The sequence below is a fragment of the Aristolochia californica genome, unplaced genomic scaffold, assembly GCF_029961685.1.
Source record: "Aristolochia californica isolate CCGP_79_NKW_82.1479 unplaced genomic scaffold, dmAriCali1.0.hap1 SCAF_9, whole genome shotgun sequence".
Taxonomy (NCBI): domain Eukaryota; kingdom Viridiplantae; phylum Streptophyta; class Magnoliopsida; order Piperales; family Aristolochiaceae; genus Aristolochia; species Aristolochia californica.
In genome coordinates, this window is record NW_027182290.1 from 6,102,580 (window position 1) to 6,124,491 (window position 21,912).

The window sequence follows — 21,912 nt, forward strand, 5'->3', positions numbered from 1 at the left end:
GATCCACACACCCAAAAGCTCCATGTATCTCTAGATGCCTCTTTCTATGAATTAAAACCTTATTACTCAGGGGGAGTCTCTTGGAATTCTCTTCAGGGGGAGAGCTCAAGTGAAGAGAATGTTCAACAAGAGAATAGGGGAGGGGACGAGTTTATAGAGTTAGAAGCGGTGAATGAATTGTTTAATCAACAAGAGAATAGTAAAGGTGCTGAGTTAGAAGCGGTCAATGAATTTTTTAACCATCCAGGTCGTCATGATGTGCAACAAGATTGTGCTCCCAACCACGCAACCAAGAGTGAATCATTAATTTCTCCTGAAGAATCCTCAGAGTTGCCTCCGTCTACACCATCAACTGAAGAATCAACCCAGAATGTTCCTCCTCAGGTAAATACGAATCTTGTGTTTGATGAATCTATTGAAACATGTGTTCCTATAGAAAATATAACTCTTAGATATCCACAAAGATTGAATAGGGTAGTTCCAAAGAAACAGTATAAACCTGATTCTGAAGCCAAGACCAAATACTCAATCAGCAACTACGTGTCCTCCCATAGGTTGACTAAATCGTATATATTTACTGTTGATCAATTATCTAGGGTTTTTATTCCTAGTAATATGCAGGGTGCATTAGCTGATCCAAAATGGAAGAAGGTGATGAACGAAGAGATGGAGGCTTTACAAAAGAATGCCACTTGGGAACTTGTTTCACAACCTAAAGGAGTGAAGACAATTGGATGTCGATGGGTGTTCACGGTGAAACTCAAACCGGATGGAAGTATTAAAAGATATAAAACTCGACTAGTTGCAAAGGGATATACGCAAAGGTATGGGATAAACTATCAAGGTACTTTTGCACCAATAGCTAAGATCAATACAATTCACATTCTTATATCTACAACAACAAATCGAGACTGGCCTCTGCAACAATTTGATGTTAAAATTGTCTTTCTCAATGGAGACTTAGAAGAAGAAGTCTACATGGAGCTACCACCTGGAGTTAAAAGTGGTTCTTTATGTCAAGGTGAAGTCTGTAAATTGAAAAAGTCATTGTACGAGTTGAAATAATCACCTAGAGCATGGTTTGGAAGATTCTCGGCTACAATGAAGGAGTTTGGCTATAAGCAAAGTAACTCAGATCATACTTTGTTTATAAAACACAAAGAAGGAAAAGTAACGACTTTAATTGTGTATGTTGATGATATGGTCTTGACAGAAGATGACCCAAGTGAAATGTAAGCTTTACAGGAGTATTTAGCCACTAAATTCGAAATGAAGGATCTCAGACAACTTAAATATTTTTTGGGAATTGAGGTGGCAAGATCGAAACAAGGAGTCTTCCTTTCACAACGAAAATATGTGTTGGATCTTCTAGCCAAAACTGGAATGCTTGATTGTAAACCAGTAGAGACACCCATAGAAATAAATCATAAGCTCGGAATTCTCCCAGATCAAATCCCAATAGACAAAGGGCGTTATCAAAGATAGTTGGAAGATTAATCTACCTATCACACACAAGACCAGATGTAGCATATGCAGTGAGCATTGTGAGTCAGTTCATGCATGCACCAAGTAAAGACATATGGAAGCGGTCTATCGAATCTTGAGATCTTAAAGAGTGCTCCAAGAAAAGGTTTGTTATTCGCAAAAAAAAGTATCTCTAACATTGAAGGATACACAAATTCTGATTGGGCAGGAGATCAGACAACCAGAAGATCCATGTCTGGTTACTTTACTTTTGTGGAAAGTAATCTTGTCATGTGGAAAAGCAAAAAACATAAGGTAGTATCAAGATCAAGTGCTGAAGCTGAATTTCGAGGTATGACTCATGGTGTATGCGAATTGTTATGGATAAAAAATATATTGAGGGACTTAGGGATTGAATATACTGAATTTATGAATCTCCAATGTGATAATAAGGTAGCCATCGAAATTGCAAAAAATCTTGTTCAACATGATTGAACTAAACATGTTGAAATTGATTGTCATTTCATCAAGAAAAACCTCGATGCAAATTTTATATAATTTCCTTTTATTCCATCCGAGAAAGGAGTATCAGGAAAAGTATTTCATGGTATAATTGACAAGTTGGGCATGATCAACATTTATGCACCAACTTGAGGGGGAGTATTAAAATGAGCTACAAATTGTGTAATTTGTTACTGTAATTATAGGAAATAATTTGTTTTATTGATTTGTTCCTGATTCTACGATCTAAATTGGATCTAAATTAGGTTATAAATATATTATAAAAAGAACATAAAAAAATTATTTTTAAATCTTTGTTACTGTTTTGGTTACTCCGTTTATCACGAAGACTGCGACCCTTGTATCTGTCTACGCCGATCCATCCCCTCTCTCGTCTGTGACTTAAATTTACTTTTCTGCCGCCTGCTTAGCCGTATGGAAAATGGAAACTATGATTCCCTTCGCAACCCCTCCTACAGAAATAGTCGATACAGGATGACAGCCACGACCTTCCATATATTGCAAAGAAAATGATTTGAGTCGCCGAAAACCAAGTGGAGAATGAGTGGCCCGGAAGAAAGTCCTTTTACCACTGGTTGTTCGGCCGAACAGCACAGCCCACGCAAAATCGCTCATGGTGATGCTTGGTGAAGCTTCCTCTTTCTACTCCGCCATCCTTGCTTTCCCTTATGGGTCCCGCGTATCTGCCATTTACGAGCGCTGGGAGACCCTGATTCGACGTGGTGTTCGCTGAGTGGGAGGTGCGTGGATAAGGCATATCTTTATGGGGAGTTTCAGTTGGACTCTTCTCTGAGCTACTTTTACGCTTTCCGACAGCACATAATACTGCATTCGATGTAGCTGTTTTCATTAATGGAAGTACTCTCGATCTCCTCGTCCTTCCCTTCCGTTACTGGACAGGATCCAACTGTTGTCGCCTTTGCAGGTACCTTCCTTCTTGCTCAGTATTTTGTCCTTCCTCCATCCCTTGAGTACCCCTTGTTCGTTCTTTTGCTTCTGTGAAGAAACCTGACGCAATTGTGGGATGTTAGGTTGTTGCATGTGATCCACAGTCGTACGTACTACGAATTTGGAAATAGTCTTTCTTCTGGGTGACATGTAACTGCTGTATGCTCATGTGCTCGCTGTACGTGTGGCGACGTGCAGCCGATCTTCTGAATCAACATAACTGCTCTGCCTTTCGAGTAAACAACCGAAGAAACGGTAGCCAGAGGCAGTTGATTGCTATTTTTAGTAGCATTACAGCTTCATGTGCAATTGTGGGTAGTGATTTAGTGAGGAAGAGTTGGAAAATATCCTACCTCCTCCAAGCAGGGAAGCCAGGATATATGTGTGTTGTGTGACTAGGCCAGTGGGTTGATGTGGGGCCTACTATAGCAAACGAGCAAAACCTGCCCTGTTGTTTGAACCTAAGATTTTGGATATTAATAAATGCTCTCACGGTCAGAATTTGTTCATGGATGTTATTCAAAGCACAAAATGGAAGGGGTGCAACCTTCCATATGATGGACTATCAAGAGGTGTTCTTGTAATGCAGAGGAATTCTTTTATTTTGGCTGATTGACAATGTGAACATAGTCAAATATTGCTTGTGATTGGCTAGTAGTGATGTCTTAAAGCTTTTGCAATAGATACTCAAAATCTATATAAAAACAGAAGAATTAGCGACCTTGAAGAGCCGGTGAGACAATTGAAAAATTTGTCAAAGTCACACATGTCCTTGTTTGAGTTGGTCCTATTTTAATGATGCAAATGAATCATGATAACATACACAGTGAATTTTTTTACTCTTCCCTCATCAATGGGCATGTTGTATTGTGCTTTCATCAGAATTCTCAAGAGGAGATACTTTCATGTTCCACATTTTAATGCTTGAGAAAATTTTGGATTGTTTTAACCACAAACTTTCTGCTACAAATCACAAAATTTATGTAATGATTTCCTCCTCATAGAAACTTCAGATTTGAGATAAGAGTGCCAGTTATTATTGGTGAGTTTTGTAATGATTTCCTCCTCCTAGAAACTTCAGATTTGAGATAGATTACCAGTTATTGTTGGTGAGTCCACTTTTGAGATTTAGGTAATATACTCCTCATGTGAAAATAATATGTTGAACTCCAGTGTAAAAACTGTCAATTATCCATTTTCCAAATATCAAACTCATTTTTCAATATGTTTTAGCTTCAAGATTACTTTGAACTATTATTCAGAAAAAAAAGAGAAAAATAAAGATTGGTCTGGACCATTCACTACAAAGAATCTCTGGAAACTGTTTTATTATTCAGGTCAAAGTTTCAGATTTTGGTGCAGTTGGTTTAAACAAATGTCCAGTTTACTCGATTGTCAATTTGTTGATGAGACATGTGTGCAGCAGAGTACTCCTTAGCAGTAGGGCACAAAAACAGTGCAAAGTGCAGTACTGGACTCATGTAAATATAGTAGGGTCTTCTAAGTATGATTTTAATTCTAAACAGGCTATTGAGGCTGTCCCAAGTCTTATTTCTGTTTATGCTTTTCCCATCTCTTGTTTTTCTTCCATTATCATTATCTAATTGCTGTTACAAACAATTTAGTTTCTCTTTCCTAATCAATATTTTTAATTATGCTTCTCCCATATGCCGTCTCTGGCATTTACTTCTTAAACCCACTCTCCTCTTTTCTCTCTCCAATGGTATCAGTATTATGCAAAGATACTTTTAGGAACTAGCTTTGTGGAACTGCTCTTTTTATCATTATTTCAGATGTTAAACCTTGAGAACTCGTAGAACTTTATGAATATCTAAATACAAATTTTAAAAATAAAGTTAGCAGTTCAAAATTCAATTGTTATCTCTGATATGGATACCATTTGGTCCTTATACTTCAAACATATTTATGTTTGGATGTAAGATTTCATTATTGCTCATTTGCTTGTGCAGGTAGACCATGGCTGCAGTGCCTATATGCTCTAAGATGTTCCAAAAAGATACCATTAGGATAAGACAGTACAATTCCTTCCTTTCCATAGCTAGTAACAGCAAATCTGTGCCATTTCTGACCCCCAAAAAGGTTGTGAACCTGCGGAAATTTTATTGTATGAACACTCACAAGAAATGGGAACACTCTTCAGATGTACAGACTGATGTGAGACAACTGAAGGCGTTAGATGCTTATTTGAGCAAGATTGACAACAAAGTCAGTAACCAGCAAAACTCTTCAATTTCTATGAGTAAGCAACAAAAATCTTCAAAGTCCAGGAGTGATCATGGAAAGGGTCAAAACACTGAAGAACTTCTCATGGAATCTTCTCCTCCAAAGCTGCCTAACAAGAGTAAAAATGTAGCCAACAGAAGTGAGCCACTTAAAGCAAAATCTGGATTGGGTTCTCTTGGCAGTTACTTTGGCAAACTTAAATCAGGTGATTAATTCAATTCTTCTTTGTTATCAGCCTCATTACTGCTACTGTTGTCTTTAGGTTTTACTAAACATTAATTTTAGCAAAAGCTAGGGAAAATTCAGTTATCACCAAAACAGAAATGATGCTTATATAAACGATTCTATTTTGCATGAAGGTATAAATACTTCACAACACTGCTTCACAAACGTCGAAACATCAATCACTCAATAAGATGGTTATGGAATAAATTAAGTGGGATAGTTCTTGGCAGTTAATTGCAAGAGCTTCAACTATGTGTATCGTTCTGTTATTCAAATAGTCTTGCACTTTGTTAAGTAAAAAAAGAAGAAGAGTTTTGCACTTATTTTGGATTCCACAGTTATTGAAAAAAGTGTATTTTCTCAGGAATATCGACACCAAAAAATGAAGTTTCAAGCTCTGAGGGAGAAATTTCAACACCCAATCAAACAAGTGAATCATGTGCTGTTGGAGAGGAGTTTCATGACAAGAAAGAGGATAGTACTGCTGATATGAGCAGTTACATATCTCCAAAAAGTAGTGGTGACATAAATGGTTCTAATGCCTTTGGCAGTGAAAAATATCGTGACTTCCAACCATATGATGAAGGCCATGATCTTGCTCTTATGTAAGATTTATTGCTTATTTCTCTATTTGGTAGCCTTGTGTTGCTCTTTTAATGAAGTTGAGTTTTAAGAGTCATCTTCTTTAATAAACCATCATTATTTAAACAATAAAACAAACAAAAGTAGTCCCACTTGGTAGTTCCAATCTTCTAGTGGACCAATACCATTGATGTTGGTTAGGATTTGCTCTGGGTTTTTTTTGTCTCATCTTTGTTTGCATCATTATTTATAGCTATCTCATGGAGGTGCCTAATGCAATCCTCTTAAGTGACGATTCTTGACCATGTGAACAGTTTATGGTTCACCTTAGAATTCTCACTTTGAAGCAAATTAAACCCATTGTTGATGAGGCCCAAATGGGTGTTATTGACATATAAATCTGGTGGTTTTTGACTTAGCTATCCATTTGAAGACTAGAAATAGGCTAGAATCATTGTCAATTGAGTATTGGATATGTTGAGTTTCTAGATAAGAAAATAATTCATTGACTTGATAAATAATTGAGTACAATGAGTTTCTATTTATATAGAGGAAGCAAGTAGAATTAGATGACAATTAAACTACCCTTGTCCTAATTACACCCAAAGTCTAATTCCTAAAGGTAAGTCCTAGAATAGTTAAACAATCAAACATAAATTGAAGACTAAAATAACTAAAACTCCTTTGACTAAAACACTTCAATGAGACTTCCTCCCATGAGACTCTTGTAAGATTTTGCATATTAATTATTGCTCTGTGTGACTTCTTTATGTGAGAGTCATGTAAGACTCTTCCATACCTGTTCCTCAACACTCTCCCTCAAGCTGGCGTTTGTAACTTCAATTTACATGGAAAAAAAAATTTCATAGATGCAAAATTCTTCATCTTTTGTTCTCCCCCTTACTTGATTATGTTGAATTTCTAGAAAAGTGAAAAACTTCATTGATTTGATGTAATTTGAGTACAATGAACCTCTATTTATAATAAAAGAAACAAGTAGAATTCAATTACAATTAAACTATCCTTATCCCAATTACACCCAAAGTTAAACACTAAAAGATAAGTCCTATCGGGGCTTTCTAGGGTGGTGAGGGACCTCTCTTGCTCAGTGGCCGATTCTTGGAGAGATTGGTCATGGAGTCTCATGTTTCTCCGGGGATTAAATGATGAGGAAACTTTGGATTTTTGCTCTCTCCTCTCCAGACTTAGCAACATTATTATCCGTGAGCATGTAATTGATAAACTGACATAGAAGCCTAGTATTAATGGCCGATTCACAGTTGCATCCGCCTACTCTCATATTAGAAAGCAAAATTACAACATGCATGAGCACAAGGCAAACTTAGCATTGAAACTCCCAATGCCAAGTAAAATCAAATTTTTCGTGGGGACGACCATCAAGGAACAAATCCTCACCTCTGACAATCTCCACAATAGAGGCTACACAACCCCCAATCGTACATGTCCCCTTTGTGGTGTGTGCGATGAGACAGTCTAGCATGTTCTCTTACATTGTGATTCTCTTGGCAAGTTTGGATGAGGATTCTTCAGAAGATTGGGCTTCAACTGGGGCTGCATCAGGACCTCTTTGGCACCTATGAGATGATTATGGGGATCCTCCTTCCTAGGTTAGGCAAGTTAATTCTCTTGGCATGCCTCGCGTATGTCCCTTGGTGCCTATGGCTAGAGCGAAATAACCAGATATTCAATTCCAAGGCTAGCACCCCATAAAATATGGCTTCTCATGCAGTGGGCCTTATCTCGAGCTGGTTACATACCAGAAAGGAGTTTGCCTCTCTATCGGGTGTCTCCCTTTGGAAAAATTGGGATTTGATCGCACATATGGCGGGCCCCTGTTGGAGTTTGGTTATGGCCACCTAGGATCCTCCCCCTTGCAACTACATCAAACTCAATTTTGATGGCAGTGCTTTAGGTTGTCTTGGGTCGGCTGGAGCAGGGTGTTTTCATAGATAGTAGTGGAGGCCCTATTCTATCCTATGCTGGGCCGGTGGGCATTGTTGATTCAAATACTGCTGAAGTGAGTGCTCTTTTATTCGGACTCCGAATTTTCAAAGAGCATCTCCATGGCAAGCTGCTTATTAAAGGATACTCAAAGACTGTCATCAGCTGGTGTTCAAAAGATAGCTACCCCCCTTGGCATCACTGGCCTACCACTGATTGTATCACTGACATTGTGTCATCCATTCATTATAGTTGGAACCTAGTTCCTAGATCAACCAATTCTCTGGCTGATAAATTGGCAAAATTCGGAACCTCACAACAATCTCTCATTGTTTGGGAAGGTTTCCCCCCTTGTAATCTGCTCGTTTGAGCTTTCTCTTAATAAAATTCAGCATTATTTTTTTTTTAAAAAAAGATAAGTCATAGAACAATTGAACATAAATAGAAGACTAACATACCTACAACACCTTTAATTGAGACTCTTCTGTGAGACCTCCTCCCGTGAGACTCCTGTAAGACTCCATATTAATTCTGGCTCTGTGCGACTTCTTATTGTGAGTAGATATGGAGGGCTCTTTCACGACTCTCACAGTAAGAAGTCTCATAAAGCCAGAATTAATATGGAGTCTTACAAGAGTCTCACAAAAGGTGGTCTCATAGAAGAGTCTCAGTTTAATGGTGTTTTAGTTGTGTTAGTTTTCTATTCATGTTGAGTTGTTTAATTATGGGCTTATCTTTAAACATTGCTTTAGTTAGTCCTTTTTATATATATGGGTGTTTTTAAGTCCATTGAGACTTTTTATTGATATCCTTGGGTCTTTTATCGTCGTCTAGTGAATAACAGGAATTACCCACTTTAGTGGTTATTATCACTATATTTGGTCGAAATCCTTTGATTTTGGTTTCGACTTATATTTTATCACCCATTTCTACCCTTTGAGAGTCGGTGCCCGGTGTTGGGACACCGTGATGGAGGAGCTTATTACTACATCTATGATATTTGGTTCAAACTGGGATCACTGTCATTACCTCCTAGCTTGAGGGGGAGTGTTGTAAGATATGATGTATGTTAAATTGGGTCGAAGGTCCTATCCCAAAATGACTAGCCAACTTAAGAAACCTCTTTACCAACTAATAAACTCAAGATCTTTGTACTCACTAATCTATGTGGGACTATTCCTTAACACTCCCCCCCACGTGTAGACCTTCTTTTGTGGCTCTACAAGTGGATAATTTAGGAGTAGGCAGTTTAGGTGTAGGCCCTCTTTTTTGTGGTTCTACAAGTAGATAGTTTTAGGTGTAGGCCATCTTTTGTGGCTGTACAAGTAGATAGTTTAGGTGCAGGCCCATATATGAGTACCCGCTTTGATACCATATTAAATTGGGTCGAAGGCCCTATCCCAAAATGACTAGCCAACTTAGGAAACCTCTTTACCAACTAATAAACTCAAGATCTTTGTACTCACTAATCGATGTGGGACTATTCCTTAACAATGTAATTAGGGTATCATGGATGTATTATGTCTCTTCTTCACTCTTACTAGGGTGAAGGGTATAATTATAATATTGTACTTTTATCAGTTATAAATAGAGCTTAAGGGGGAGAGTTTGGGACAAGCCCACAACCCTAATTCTCCAAATATATATATATATATATATATATATATATATATATCAAGGAATAGTTCCACATGGATTAGTGAGTACAAAGATCTTGAGTTTATTAGTTGGGAAAGAGACTTCCTAAGTAAGCTAGTCATTTTGGGATGGGCTTTGGACCCAACTTCACATAGTATTAAAGCATGTATTCATATGTGGGCCTCCACTCAAATTATCCTCATGTAAAGCCACAAAAGTGGGCCTACACATGAGGGGGACTATTAGAGAATGGTCCTACATGGATTAGTGAGTACAAAGATCTTAAGTTTATTAGTTGGGAAAAATGCTTCCTACGTTGGCTAGTAATTTTGTGATGGGCCTTGGACCCAACTTCACAAATTTGATTAAAAATGCCAACTTGTGGACAAAATCGGACTAGAACAAAATTTTTAGTGTTTGAACCAAGGTGGTCAGATTGGTTGGTCTGGTTCTGGCATGAGTACCATCTTCCTGTGGGTTGTTTTCTGTTTCTACCTTGCAACAACACATTAAGTATTCGAACATAAGTCCATGAGATAGGAGTCCAACTACAACTCAAAAACTTCACATTCATTCAAGGAAGAATTCTAATAGGAGAAGGAGAACACCACTGTCTTCATCAACGTCTTGCTGCTTCTTTACTTCTCCCCTGAGCCAACCAAAATCGTCGGAAACCCTTAAGATTGAAGAGATCTTTTAGGAGCCATTGCAATCGTCGTTGTGGTGTTGCAATCCATACTCCACCCAATTTGAGTGTCGTTCTCCAACTGGTGGCCATCAAACCCATTGCTCCATGGTGAGTCCATTCTTTGGAGCATGCTACATAGGATCAAGTCTTGGTTCTCATTCACCTCAAAATCCGCAGGCCTAATTGTTATCGTATATAAGGACCTTATTGTCCATTTATATCTTATAAGGGCATTATTGTAATTTATGTTTTAAAACCTCTATATCTCTGTATCAAACAGAAAATCAGAAATCGATTTTGATCTCTGTTTTGGAAAATCAAATAAGGTTCGGAAAAGATTGTCATGGTATTAGAGCTTCATTTCGAGCCTTGAATTTTTGTTCAGAGCTTGTTCGTCGCCCTCGGCGGTCTCAGTTTGGCGTTGGAGGTCCTCGGCGACTGCTCGTTCGGGTGAGTTCTATTTCCCTCTTTCTCAGTTCGTGGTATCTTGGATCTAGGTCTTGATTTGGTTTCGGTGGACTCTCATGGAGTCATTTGCGTGGTCGGGGAGGGTTTTGTGGTGTTTGACAGGAACATCCAGGTTCTGTGGTGTTCGACGGGAACATCCAGAGAGGGTTTCGGGTTCAGATTGTCGGTTTTGGTGTTCGACTGGCACTTCCGCCAGTAGTAGACGACGTTTTGTGTGCCTTTGTGGCGGTCTGAGACTCTCTGCCGCGAAAATATTTCACAGCAGAGCCGGCTGGAAGAGGAAGGCCAGCGACCTCATCTCGGGCTTGCAGTGAGAACCTGTACGGTGCTTTAACAGTGCCATTTAGGTGTTTGAAGACTTTCCTCACTGCTTTTATCATGTCATCTGATAGGTTAGACTCGTTCCCTATCCGTTTCACGGGTAAAAAATACACTGACTGGGAATTTCAGTTTTGTTTCTTTGTTATGGGAAAGGGGTTATGGGGTCATATAGATGAGACTGATCCCGCACCTCGAGAGGCCGAGGCTTTATCCAAGTGGACCATCCAGGATGCTAGAATCATGACATGGATCCTTGGCTCCATTGAGCCTCATTTTGTTCTCAATCTGCGGCCTTATAGAAATGCGACTGACATGTGGAGTTCTCGCCCAAGTTTACCATCAAGACAACTCGGCTCGGCGTTTTCAATTGGAGTATGAGATGGCTAATTTCACACAAGGTAGTCTATCCATCGAGGAATATTTTTCTGGTTTTTAAAACCTTTGGGCTGACTATGCCGACATTGTTTATTCTACTGTTCCCGTTACAACTCTCTCTACTATTCAAGTAGTGCATGAAACAAACAAGAAAGATCAATTCTTGATGAAGCTCCGTTCCAATTTTGAAATTGCACGGTCTAATATGATGAATCGTTATCTTGTCCCATCTCTAGCTGCTTGTTTCAGTGAACTCCTCTGTGAGGAGCAACGTCTAGCAACTCAGGCTGGCATCGAACATCGGGCTAATGTTAGTGCCCCTGTCACTGTGGCTTATGCAACCCAGGGGAGGAATCAGGGACGAGACATGCGTGCTGTTCAGTGCTATAGTTGTAAAGCTTTTGTTCATGTTTCTTGGGATTGCCCTAAAAAGTTCTGTAACTACTGCAAGAAACACGGTCATATCCTCTCTACTTGCCCCATTCGACCTGCAAGGAGGCCGAATACTGCTTATCATGCCTACGCTGGTGCCTCTAGTTCTACTGCATTGCTTGCAGCCTCGCCAGTTGTTCCTACTGCACTGACCACTTCCGCCCCACCGACCATACTCACTCCTGAGATGGTACAACAGATGATCATTTATGCTTTCTCTACTTTTGGGCTCTCAGGTAATCCTCAAGTTTCTTCTAAGTCATGGTATTTTGACTCCGGAGCTTCTAATCACATAACCAATACTGTTGTTTCTCTTTCCAATGTCCGCAATTATGATGGCAATTAGAAAATTAACACCGCTGATGGCAGTTCTCTACCTATTAGTGCTGTTGGTGATTTTTCCTCTTGTTTAATTGATGTTTTTGTGTCTGCTGACCTCTCCACAAATCTTATTTCTGTTGGTCAATTGGTCGATAAAAATTGTGATGTCCATTTCTCTTGATCTGGTTGTGTTGTGCAGGATCAAGTGTCCGGGACGATGATCGCGAAGGGGCCTAAAGTGGACCGACTCTTTCCTCTTTATGTTTTTCCTCCCACCATTAGTCCTAGTTTTCCTTCCCTTTCCTTTGCATGTAATGTTGTTAATTTTGAACCTAAGATGTGGCATAAACGTCTAGGCCACCCCAACTCTGATGTACTTCGAAAATTATTTAATTCAAGTGTTTTGGGACATAAAGCGTGTTCTTCTCTTGATCTTTCTTTTGAATGTCCATCATGCAAACTTGGCAAAAGTAAAGTTTTACCTTTTCCTCATAATGCCTCTCATGCCTTACAATGTTTCGATCTTATTCATACTGATGTTTGGGGAATTGCTCTTGTTGTTTCTCATGCGCATTACAAGTACTTTGTTACCTTTATTGATGACTGTAGTCGCTTTACTTGGGTTTACTTTCTACGGGCTAAGGCCGAAGTTTTTTTACATTCAAGCGTTTTCTTGCGCTTCTAGAGACTCAATTCTCTGCCAGAATCAAGGTCTTGCGCTCTGATTCTGGCGGCGAATACATGTCTCATGAGTTTTAAGACTTTCTTCAAAGCAAAGAGGCCGTCTCTCACGCTCTTGTCCTTCGACACCGCAACAAAATGGTGTTGTTGAGAGGAAAAATCGTCATCTTCTTGATGTGGTCCAAACCCTTTTACTTGAATCCTCTGTTCCTTCTCGTTTTTGGTGTGAAGCGCTTTCTACTTCGGTTCATTTGATCAATCGTTTACCTTCTCCTACATTACATCATGTTTCTCCCTTCTTTAAGTTGTTTGGCCATTCTCCTTCCTATTCTGATCTTCGGACATTTGGTTATGTTTGTTTTGTGCATCTCCCTGCTCATGAACGACATAAACTTACAACCCAATCCGTTAAGTGTGCTTTTCTTGGTTATGCTATCCCTCAAAAGGGTTATGTTTGTTATGATCCACTTGCTCGTCGTATACGTGTTTCTCGGAATGTGATTTTCTTTGAAAATCAATATTTTTTTCCATCTCATGTTGAGCAGCCCTCTGCCTCTTTATCACTTCTACCTTGCTTTGCTGATTCTCCGCCAATTGTGGAAAGGTTCAAACCTGGTTTTGTGTATCGCAGACGTAGTGGACATGAGCTTGGTTCTACTTCCTCTGTGCCCCCTCCCAATCTTGTCCTGGCGCTTGATCCTACTCTTGCTCCAGGTTCCACCGCTCTTCGCCGGTCTACTCGCTCTTCTAGGCCTCCTCATTGGTATGGTTTTTCTTCCACTGTCTCTCTTGTCGCTACTTTATCCTCTATTTCTATTCCCACTTGTTACAAACAGGCTATGGCACATGAGTGTTGGCAGCATGCAATACAAACAGAACTTAAAGCACTCGAGGAGAATCACACTTGGGATATTGTCCCTTGCCCTCCTCCGATTAAATGGGTTTTCTCTGTCAAACTTCATTTTGATGGCTCTTTGGATCGGTACAAAACTCGCCTCGTAGCTCTGGGCAACAAACAGGACTATGGGATTGATTATGAGGAGACTTGGCGTCGGTTGCCAAGATGACCACGATCCGTACTATCTTCGCGATTGCAGCCTCTCAGTCATGGCCGCTGCATCAGATGGATGTGAAGAATGCATTTCTCCACGATGACCTCCAGGAAGATGTATACATGAAGCTTCCCTCGGGTATGCCTACCTCATCTCTTGATCAGGTTTGCAAGCTTCGTCGTCCTTTGTATGGGCTTAAGCAAGCCCCCTGGGCTTGGTTTGAGAAATTTCGTGGCACCCTGATTCTCCACCGGTTTAAACAGAGTCAGTATGATTCATCTCTATTCTATCATAAGTATGCTGCGGGCATGGTCATTCTCCTGGTTTATGTGGATGACATCATTATTACTGGCACTGACTCTGGACTGATTACCAAGCTGCGATAGGTGTCACATGCCACTTTCCATATGACCTATCTTGGCCAACTCACGTACTTCTTAGGCCTGGAAGTCCATCATCGGGCCAATAATCTTTTCTTCAACGAGCAGAAGTATCTTCAAGATATTATTACCTTGGCTGGTTTGGAGGACACTTCTTCTGTTGATACTCCTATGGAGGTAAATGTCAAATACATGAAAGATGAAGGGGACCTTCTAGATGACCCTACTATCTATCGGCGCTTGGTTGGGAGTCTCATCTACTTGACCACTACTCGCCCCGACATCTCCTATGCCGTTCATCAGGTCAGTCAGTTTATGTCCTCTCCTCGTCATCTCCATCTTGCTGCAGTTTGACGCATCATCCGCTATCTTCGAGGTTCTCCTATTCATGGGTTATTTTTTCCTATAGACTCCTCTCTTAAACTTATTGCTTATAGTGAAGCTAATAGGGCTGGGTGTCTGGATACCCGTCGCTCTACTACGGGTTGGTGTATGTTTTTAGGTGATGCCTTAATTTCTTGGCGATGTAAGAAACAAGATCGTGTTTCTAAATCTTCTACTGAAGCTGAGTATCGTGCCATGTCTACTGCTTGTTCTGAGATTATATGGCTACGCGGTCTTCTTGCGGAGCTTGAGTTCCCTCAGACTACTTCTACCCCTCTTCATGCTGACAACACTAGTGCTATTCAGATTGCCACCAACCTTGTTTTCCATGAACGCACCAAGCACATTGAGGTTGATTGTCATTCTATCCGTGATAGCTTGGCTAGTCAGGTGATCTCTCTTCCTTAGATTTCGTCGGATCTCCAAGTGTCCGATGTCTTCACCAAAGCTATGACTCGGCAGCGGCATCAATTTTTGGTTGGCAAATTGTTGTTGGTTGACTTACCAGCATCAATTTGAGGGGGGATGTTATCGTATATAAGGACCTTATTGTCCATTTATATCTTATAAGGGCATTATAGTAATTTATGTTTTAAAACCTCTATATCTTTGTATCGAACAGAAAATCAGAAATCGATTTCGATCTCTGTTTTGGAAAATCAAATAAGGTTCGGAAAAGATTGTCACTAATAACCCTCACGCTATCAGTGCTAACATAGGTGACCTTCGACGACTCTTTATCAAGCTGGTTCCGGCGTAGACTCCTAATAGAATAGGAAATCAGGAATGATGGCGGTTGAAACATCCGATGCGAAGGCCCTCAGAGCCGGAAATCTCTTCGTCCATATGCACTGCACTGGATCCAGCCAAGTCGATGATGCTGAAGTCAAAGAGGAAATTGTCAATCCTGAAGGGGCTAACCTAGCCGTTCGTTAATGGACAAGAGCTTGTGTATATATTGCTGGAATTGGAAGCATGAGTAGCTTGAGATTTTGTAGCTTCTGTTTTTGAACCTTGTCGGAGAAATTCCCCACTCAAGAGGTAAGGTCTTGAAGGCAGGTCTGCATCATCCCATGACATCTCCTTCAAAATGATAGCAAAGGTCTATGGAAGCAACTCTTGAAATTTCTTAACAACAATTACTTGAGGAAACGGGATATGTTGAGTACATGCCTGACATCTTCCTAAACTCTAAATCATCATAGCAATACTTGATGGTCTCTTAATGTTGGAAGATATGATGTAATTAGGGTGTCATTGATGTAATTAGTTTATGTTTCTTGTCTCTTCTTCACTCTTACTAGGGTTAAGGGCATAATTGTAATATTTTACTTTTATAAGTTATAAATAGAGCTTTAAGGGGGAGGGTTTGGACATAAGTCCATAATCTCACTCTTTCTTCCTTGTCTTCTCCAACATGTGTTTTTTTTTTCCTCCATGATGTAATCCATGGAGTCCTGAAACTCGACATGGTATTAGAACATTGATTTTCAGGTCTTATAGTTATGGTTTTTTAGAATTCCAAACTTGCTATTGCTCGGTGGATGATCGATTTGTTGATGGTTATATTTTTTGGTTTATGGCGACAACCCATGCCAGCATGACCAGTCTTCTTTGTGATTTGCTACTGCAGTGATTATCTCTGTTCTGTTGCTGTTCTAATTGAGGCATCATCCACATAATGACAATGTGCTTCTGTTTCTAAACTTCTAGTAAATGCGTATCTGCTTCATCTTGGTGAAATCCTTCATCTTTCATATTGAAATCTTTCAAGCTATCTCTGCTCTGGCGGTTGCCATTGCATGTGCAAATTAACATTTCCATTGCTTCTGTACAAGAGGGTCGTTTTTTTCACTTTGGTACACTTTAATCCATTTTTTTCACATTATTTCAAATCTAGCACGGATCCACCACAATTGCGTACCTGAATAGAAGACCGGTCTATCTGGTAGTGGTCCTGTGATCTTGGAGGAGGTCGTCATAGAAAAGATGTGCGTTGTGGCGTTCAAATGTCCAGAATCAGTAGGGACGAAGGGGGAGATTCCATATCTTCTTGGTCTTCTTGCACCACTCCATGACGGCGTATGTGTGCTCGTTCACATGATCTCTGTCCTTTGGATCTTCCAACAGCCGAAGGATCAGATTCTCGGCAAATTCCATGATGAACCCCATCCTCGATTCAGCTCTCTTGGCTCCATTGAATAGAAATGCTCACATCTGCCATATACCAACGCATGAATGAAAGTCGTATTGCTCTGCTGCTGTTTATCTAGCTGTTTTGGATTAGTTGGATTAATTCATCTTCGTTGGGCGAAATCTACGAGTGGGAAACTCAGTTGCAGAGCTGATTGATCTCTGGTTGGTTGCTGATTGATCTCATATCTTTCTTCTATGGTATAATTTCTTCATCCAGCCTGGCCTAATCTGCTGTCATCCGACTGGTGTCTGCTTCATCCAGCCTGGCCTAATCTGCTGTCATCCGACTGGTGTCTGCTTCATCCAGCCCATCAGCTTTGCCTTCCTTCCAATGAGTCAACCGTAATCTCATTCCAGAAATCCGGTAATCTAGTTCATTCCACAGCTCGTTGGCGCTATTTATCTTTGGAAGAACTACTGCTGATTGATCACAAGATTTCCATCCCAAGCGGAAGTTTCACATTGCTTCTCTGTCTCTGTGAGCATTCAGTGCTCTTTCGTCCAGCCTGCCATCATTCTGAGTTGATCTCGTCCAACCTGGTACATTCGTCATTCCCGTCATTCCAGAAACCGTCGACGCTGCTGATTTCTTGGTGTTGTTTGAATGACTGCTATCTCTGATCTCATCTGGTTTTCTTTTCCTTTGGGAAGATTGTCTCCCGAGCTGGAAAATATCGGTGATCTCGGTGATCTTTTTGGAAGATCCTTACTGCTCCCGAGCTTATCTGGTTGACTGCTCTTTGGAAACTTATCTTCAACTCACTTGGTATCTTCGGTTCGCTGATCAAGCCTAACTCGGATTTACTGCTGTTAAATTCCAAAATAGACTCTGTTGTTAATCAGAGTCATATAACTGTTACTGGTTGGAAGATTTTTTGCTGAAAGTATAAAATGAGTTGCTGCTGGTTCTACTGTCCGAGTTACTGTTTATTAGTTCTGCCGAGTTAACTTGGGTCAATTCGGACTCGAGTCAGCCTAACTCAGTCCACTTGCTCTCTGCCTCTATTCTACTAGTCCGGGTCTAGAGTTATATTCCGATTCCTCCCTCAACTCGGCTATATGGGTCTGACATTGACTCAGCGTAACTTGGTTTTTAAACTCGGGCTCACTCACTCTTGACTCGAATATTATCTTGGATACTGTCAGTTTATTACTTGGTGCACAACTTCCTTATTGAAGGATGGACTCACTGCGGATTATTTCACGTGTCCTTATTACTACTCTTAAGAACTTTCAATATTTGGTACGTGTTATTTGGCCATTGACCCATTTCCATTGTTGCTATTGTACCTCTTTGATTGTGTCTCTTTAATTGATTATTATCACTATATTCGTTCGAAATCATTTGAGGTTGGTTTCGATTTATCACCTATTTCTTCCCTTTGAGAGTTTATATTGGGTATCGTACTTATCTTTGGGACACTGTGATAGAGGAGTTTATTACTATATCTATGTTATTTGTTTCAAACTGGGATCACTGTCATTACCTCCCAGTTTGAGGGGGAGTGTTGGAAGATATGATGTAATTAGAGTGTCATTGATGTAATTAGTTTATGTTTCTTGTCTCTTCTTCACTCTTACTTGGGTGAAGGGCATAATTGTAATATTATATTTTTATTAGTTCTAAATAGAGCTTAAGGGGGATGGTTTGGACATAAGTTTATAACCTCACTCTTTCTTCTTTTTCTTCTCCAACATGTATTTCTTCTTCTTTCTCCATGATTTAATCCATGGAGCCCTAAAACTCAACACCTAATAAAGCTAGGATATGTGAGAAGCAGAGACCCTCTCAGCCGAAGCTAGTCAATTCTCTTTCTGCCGCTAGGAATAAAGTGCCACCCAATTTTGATGCCCAACTCTTCTGAGTTCCATTGACACCAGCACTAGCAGACATGGAGACTGATTACTAGGTGCAAGAGTTGATACATCCATGGAATAAAAAATATCAATTAAACAAAACTACACTGTGAAATCGGAAGGTAAAAGCTACAGAAAGAGATGGAAGCAAAACATTAGATTTTCACGATGGGTTGAGTCAGGGTTTATGCCAAAGGATGAGGACAATGAAGAACGGAGACTGGTCGGTGTTGGGCAGACGATCTTGGCAACATTGAATCAATTTCTGAACAAGGTCATCATGTTGCAGAGAAGTTCTCTTATGGAGCATTATATATAAGGAAAAAAAAGAAAAAGACAACAAAAATAGGAAATTCTACCTGAAACATATAAAGGACTAAATTAATCAAAGATTAAAGAATGAAAACTTAAAATTTAAAGGATCATATTGAAAAAGTGCTCTATCATCCTTGTGGGTTGACTAAGTCAATTCACAGAACTTGCTTTGATACCATGTTGAATTTTTGTAAAAAAATAATTCATTGACTTGATTCATAACTAAGTACAATGAGTATTTATTTGTAATAGAGGAAACAAGTAGAATTAAATAACATTTAAACTACCCATGTCCTAGTCACATCCAAAGTCTAACTTCTAAAGGTTAAGTCTTAGAATAGTTAAAATGATTTAATATTGTTAAGGATTAGTCCCACATGGATTCATGAATACAAAGATCTTGAATTTATTAGTTGAGAAAGAGGTTTCCTAAGTTGGTTAGTCATATTGGGATAGGCCTTGGACCTAACTTCACATGATATTAGAGAAGGTACTCATATGTAGGACTATACCTAAACTATTCACTTGTAGAGCCACAAAAGAGGGCCTACACGTGAGGAGGAGTGTTAAAGAATAGTCTCACATGGATTAATAAGTACAAAGATCTTGAGTTTATTAGTTGAGAAAGAGGTTTCTTAAGTTGGCTAGTAATTTTGGGATGGGCCTTGGACCCGACTTCACAAATATAATTAGAAGATTAAAATAACTAAAACACTTTTGTGAGATTTCATCTCCGGAAACTCCTGTAAGATTCTGCCATATTAATTATTGCTTTGTGACACTTCTTTTTGTGAGAGTCATGTAAGACTCTTCCATACTTGTTCTGCAATAGGTTACTTCAGATGTTGATCATTCACTTTTTTGCATGAACTCTATTTTGTGCTTGTCACTATTTCCCATCTTAAAACATCCACCATACTTTTCCAATATCACGTCTCATTCAATAGAACCTCCATTTTTTTTTTTCTGATCTGTTTTTCTTAACTTGTTTATTGTACAGAAACTTGCTTATTTCTATAAATATCGCGGTCATCATATTTGAGATAGCAAGTCCAATCAAGAACACGGATGTAGCGTACTTGTCCCTTCCTTTAGCATACGGAGCAAAAATAAACCATTTAATTCTTGACGGGGAGTGGTGGAGGCTGGTAACCCCAATGTTTCTGGTACAAGCTTGAAATTTGGTTTGTATTTCTATTCCTATTATTGATACTCTTTGTCTTTTCTTTTGATTATTTTAAACATTTTAAAATCTTTAAAATCATTTTTTACGAACAATTTTTTTTTGTTTTTTTTTTAGAAGAACACCCCTTGGTGGTGTTAAATGCAATTTATAATTTGTAACTTCTCTTAATTAGAGTACTGTTTGACCATGAACATCTAACAGCAGAATTGGAATATAAGATTCCAGTTAAAAGAGAAGAAGTCTGGTACTTCCAAACTGTGATCTGAAGTTTTCTTTTATGCTGTTTGCATATATATTTTTTTATCTGTTTTAAATTTGATTATTATACTACTCATAGTTAATTGCAATGTTGCATTGCACAGCATTCAGGATTTCTACACGTGGCTCTTGGTTGTTGGGTGCTTCTCACATTTGGGCCTCAAGTTTGCAGAGTATACGGTTCCTTTACCTTTTTCTTGATATATGTTCTAGGAGGAATTTCCGGTAACTTGTCAAGCTTTTTTCACACACCAGAGCTAACTGTTGGTGGGACTGTAAGTCACACTAAATACCTCATTTTGCATCATACCTTTAATCTCAACGTTTCATTTAGATTCTTACTTTTATGATTCTTATATCTGCCAAGTAGGGCCTTTTATGATTCTTGCCATTCCTAAAACACATCTGTAGGGTCCAGTTTTTGCCACTCTAGGAGCTTGGTTCGTCTATCAAATCCAAAACAAAGAACTGATTTCAAAGGAAGAATCAGAGAGGATGTTACAGAAAGCTGTGATCACTACTCTTTTCAGCTTAGTACTGAATAATTTTGAACTAGTAGATGACTGGTAAGTTTTCAAATTGCTTGATATCTTTGGAATGTATCTTACTCGGTCTGGGTGCCTCTCTGAAGCTCCTCATCCATGGCTGTAGGACCCATCTTGGTGCAGTGCTTGCAGGTCTTATTTATGGGTTTCTGACGTGCCCAACAATGCAAATGGGTAATGCATCTCCAAGAAATAGTCAAGACGAGGGCATTGCGATCATAAGACGACAGGCTGGTCCTTGTAGATCATTCATTATATTCACAATCATCATTCTGATTCTAAGCTCACTTTTATTGTTAGAGCCTCAACTCGGCACCTTCAAATTCTGAAGAAAAGTTAGCAGCAGAAGCCGGTCAAAATAGTTCCACGGATCTCTCTCGATTGCTCCTTTGTTTAGTGTTCAGGACAAAAGTATCCGAAGAATATTCTGGGTGAAGAGAGAGCATATAGGAATATACTTACATTGCTAGGGGAATCTTGAAAGGTGCTTTTATGTATGTTATTTTAAAAAAAAAACTGTAACTTCAAATTTGGTTGTGAAAAATAAAATAAAATAATAATAATAATTATTATTGCCACCTCTGCCTATCTCCTTTCTGACGTCCAAAAGGCTCCTGAGGTTCAGATGCGATTGATTCGAGAGAATCTTGTGACGTGGTAACGTGGCACGCTTCGGATGGTCAGGTACATCCTCTCAACCCAAAGATCTCTTCCACCTGTCAAATAATTACATCCAGATACAAACGCATGCGGTGTTGGGCGACAAGATCTAACGGCAGCGATTTAACCAATCGACTGCACGGACCAACGATGTATAAGCGGTTTCGTTTCAGTTCATGCCCATAACGGTGCCCGAGTGGGCAGCGTG

The 21,912-nt window shown here is 39.5% G+C and overlaps 1 protein-coding gene across 4 annotated transcripts; it reads left to right on the plus strand.

The window, feature by feature from the left end:
- The first annotated feature begins 2,704 nt into the window (after positions 1-2,704).
- On the plus strand, positions 2,705-21,604 carry LOC137941442 (RHOMBOID-like protein 9, chloroplastic). Of its 4 annotated transcripts, XM_068786855.1 has the most exons (8): positions 2,706-2,911; positions 3,018-3,189; positions 4,905-5,383; positions 5,768-6,008; positions 20,056-20,221; positions 20,604-20,774; positions 20,911-21,065; positions 21,151-21,604. In XM_068786855.1, the coding sequence occupies exons 3-8, from the start codon at positions 4,912-4,914 to the stop codon at positions 21,371-21,373; spliced, it is 1,428 nt and encodes a 475-aa protein (XP_068642956.1). In that variant the 5' UTR covers positions 2,706-2,911; positions 3,018-3,189; positions 4,905-4,911; the 3' UTR covers positions 21,374-21,604. The 4 variants fall into 4 exon arrangements, with proteins under 4 accessions (XP_068642958.1, XP_068642956.1, XP_068642955.1 ...); XM_068786857.1 differs by lacking the exon at positions 3,018-3,189 and having other exon boundaries at positions 2,705-2,911; positions 20,056-20,203; XM_068786854.1 differs by lacking the exon at positions 3,018-3,189.
- Positions 21,605-21,912: the final 308 nt, after the last annotated feature.